This window comes from Mesitornis unicolor, unplaced genomic scaffold (genome assembly GCF_000695765.1).
Source record: "Mesitornis unicolor isolate BGI_N332 unplaced genomic scaffold, ASM69576v1 scaffold34613, whole genome shotgun sequence".
Lineage (NCBI taxonomy): Eukaryota > Metazoa > Chordata > Aves > Mesitornithiformes > Mesitornithidae > Mesitornis > Mesitornis unicolor.
Genome location: NW_010174631.1, coordinates 678 through 2,959, shown reverse-complemented (window position 1 = coordinate 2,959; position 2,282 = coordinate 678). Strand labels below are relative to the sequence as shown.

Below are 2,282 nucleotides of genomic sequence, written 5' to 3'. Positions count from 1 at the left end.
GCGTCGTGAACCCGCAGCCTGGCACAAAGGGTTGGGCCACAGCCAAAATGCCCCGGGGGTGCCAGAGACTCCAGGGTGGGGGAGAGAGGAAGGACCGGGTCCCACGGGATGGGAACCCAGAGATGGAGACCCAGCAGGACCAGCAAGACGAGCTCACCAACTTCTACCCCCTCACTCACTCCACAGTGGGAGCCTGGGACACACCAGGGGCAAGGAGGGGACAGAGGGGGCAGGGAGGGCCACCCTTCTGCCTCGCCAAGCACAAAACCTGCTCTCAAGGGGTCTCAAGCCCCCTGCACTCAGAGGGAGCTGGGGCTCTTGAGCTTGGAGCAGAGGAGACTGAGGGCTGCCCTCATTCCTGGGGATCCATTGGGAAAGGGCAGTGTCAGGAGGAAGGAGCCAGGCTCTGCTCTGGGATGTCCAATGCCAGGACAAGGGGCAATGGTCCCAAGCTGGAGCACAGGAGGTTCAAGCTGAAGATGAGGCCAAAGTTTGTCAGTGTGAGGGTTATGGAGCATGGCCCAGGCTGCCCAGAGAGGTTGTGGAGTCTCCTTGTGTGGAGACACCCAAAGCCCTGGCCGTGTTCCTGTGTGACTGCTCTGGTGATCCTGCTCTGGCAGGGGTTTCACTGGGGGAGCTTTCCAGGTCCCTTCCAGCTCCTCACATTCTGTGATTTCTGTGACTCACGTGAGGGAAGGTGAATTTGCGGAGCACAGCATCATAGCCCTTCTTCTGCATCTTCTCCATCAGTGGGCGGATCACCAGCTGGGCGTCCAGGCCTGGAAACCAAGCAGAGCTCAGCCAAACTGGGACAGAAGGGACAGACCTGAGCCCTCCTCCTCCTCCTGGTGACCGTGGCCAGCCCTACCCCCGGAGATGAGCGCCGTCGGGCTGTGTGCCACGGCTCGCACGTCATGAGTGTGGTGCTGGAAGGGCTTCGTCCGCACCCAGCGCTTCTCCAGGCTGCCCACCTTCACCGGCAGCAGCTGGAACTGGTAGGTGGCCCCCGTCGAGGTGCCCACAATGATGCTGTCCTCCTTCTGGGGACAGAAACGGGGACGGGGTTTGAAGGCACAGATGGGGAAGAACAAGAGGACAGCACCAGAAGGCAGGCAAAGACCAGCAGCCCTGCTCCTGCCAGCCCAAAGGCACCAAACCAGGCAGCCTGGGGGGCACACGGGGGGATTTGGGTGTCCCACCTACCTCAGACACAGCCAGTGAGAGAACCGGCGAGGTGCTGACGGTGTGGGACTCCTCCAGCGTCCCTCGCTCCCAGTCCCAGAACTGCACCCTCCCGAAGGAGTCCGAGGTGACGACGGTGCCGCTGGAGAGGAAGGCGATGCTCCACACAACGCACTCCCGCATCACCTTCTGCACCTGGTAGTTCACCATGATCCGCTGCACCGTTTGGCCTGAGACGGGGGAAAAACGGTTGTGGGTGGTGAGTGAACCTCTCCAAAGCACCAGGGGGTGTGTGATGACGTTCCCCAGGGCAGGGGACAGACGAGCTCACCCCTTGGGGTGGGAGTTACCTGAGGAGACGTCGAACACGCGGAGGATGTCGATGGAGCCGGCCGCGATGTGCGTGTCCGAGGGGTGCCAGGAGAGGCACAGGATGCGGCCTGAGAGGGGGAAGCCCTAAACATGACCCTGGGGACTCGCAGCCCCTCGGTCACCAGGATCAGAGGGACACCACCACCGCAGCACAGAGCCCTCCCGGTCTCACCTTTCCGCCTGTCCAGGTTCCGCTCGAACTGGATCCCCCCCAGCACAACTTGGAAGAGTTTAACGGAGCCGTCCTCGCAGCCAATCTGTGGGAGGGGGGTGGTCAGCCCCATGGCCCCCCTTGCTCTGCTGTTACCCCCCTGATGGAGTCACCCTGAGCCACCCCGGTGGCGCTCACCGCCAGCTGCGTGCCGCTGCTGTTGGCCGCCATGCTCCAGATGGGCCCCCCACAGCCGTCCACGGGGCGGGCAGCACAGAGCCGGGCCAGGTCGTACTCGATGATTTCCCCGCTCAGACCGGCCCCGAAGAGCCGCTCGCCGGCCGCCCAGCACAGGGACTCCACTGAGCGGGCATCGTGCCCGGGGATGACCTGTGGAGAGACGCTTGTTATCCCAGTATGGACCAGTACAGCTCAGTATGGCTCCATACAGCCTGGTATGGCTTAGTACAGCACCGCATGGCTCGGTACAGCCCCATACAGCCCTGTACAGCTCAGTACGGCACCGTACAGCCCAGTACAGCTCAGTACAACACTGTACAACCCAGTACGGCTCAGT

The 2,282-nt window shown here is 62.7% G+C and overlaps 1 protein-coding gene across 1 annotated transcript in view; it reads right to left on the bottom strand.

Annotated features, from left to right (window-relative positions):
• Window positions 1-2,095, bottom strand: part of CIRH1A (cirrhosis, autosomal recessive 1A (cirhin)) — a gene marked incomplete at its 5' end in the record, with an annotated part of 4,588 nt that extends 2,493 nt beyond the window's left edge. The window contains 6 exons of the mRNA XM_010181116.1: window positions 688-779; window positions 869-1,040; window positions 1,204-1,412; window positions 1,533-1,622; window positions 1,727-1,811; window positions 1,904-2,095. Of these exons, the coding sequence (XP_010179418.1) occupies window positions 688-779; window positions 869-1,040; window positions 1,204-1,412; window positions 1,533-1,622; window positions 1,727-1,811; window positions 1,904-2,095 (840 nt within the window). The remainder of the gene's footprint in view (window positions 1-687; window positions 780-868; window positions 1,041-1,203; window positions 1,413-1,532; window positions 1,623-1,726; window positions 1,812-1,903) is intronic.
• Between the last annotated feature and the right edge of the window lie 187 nt (window positions 2,096-2,282).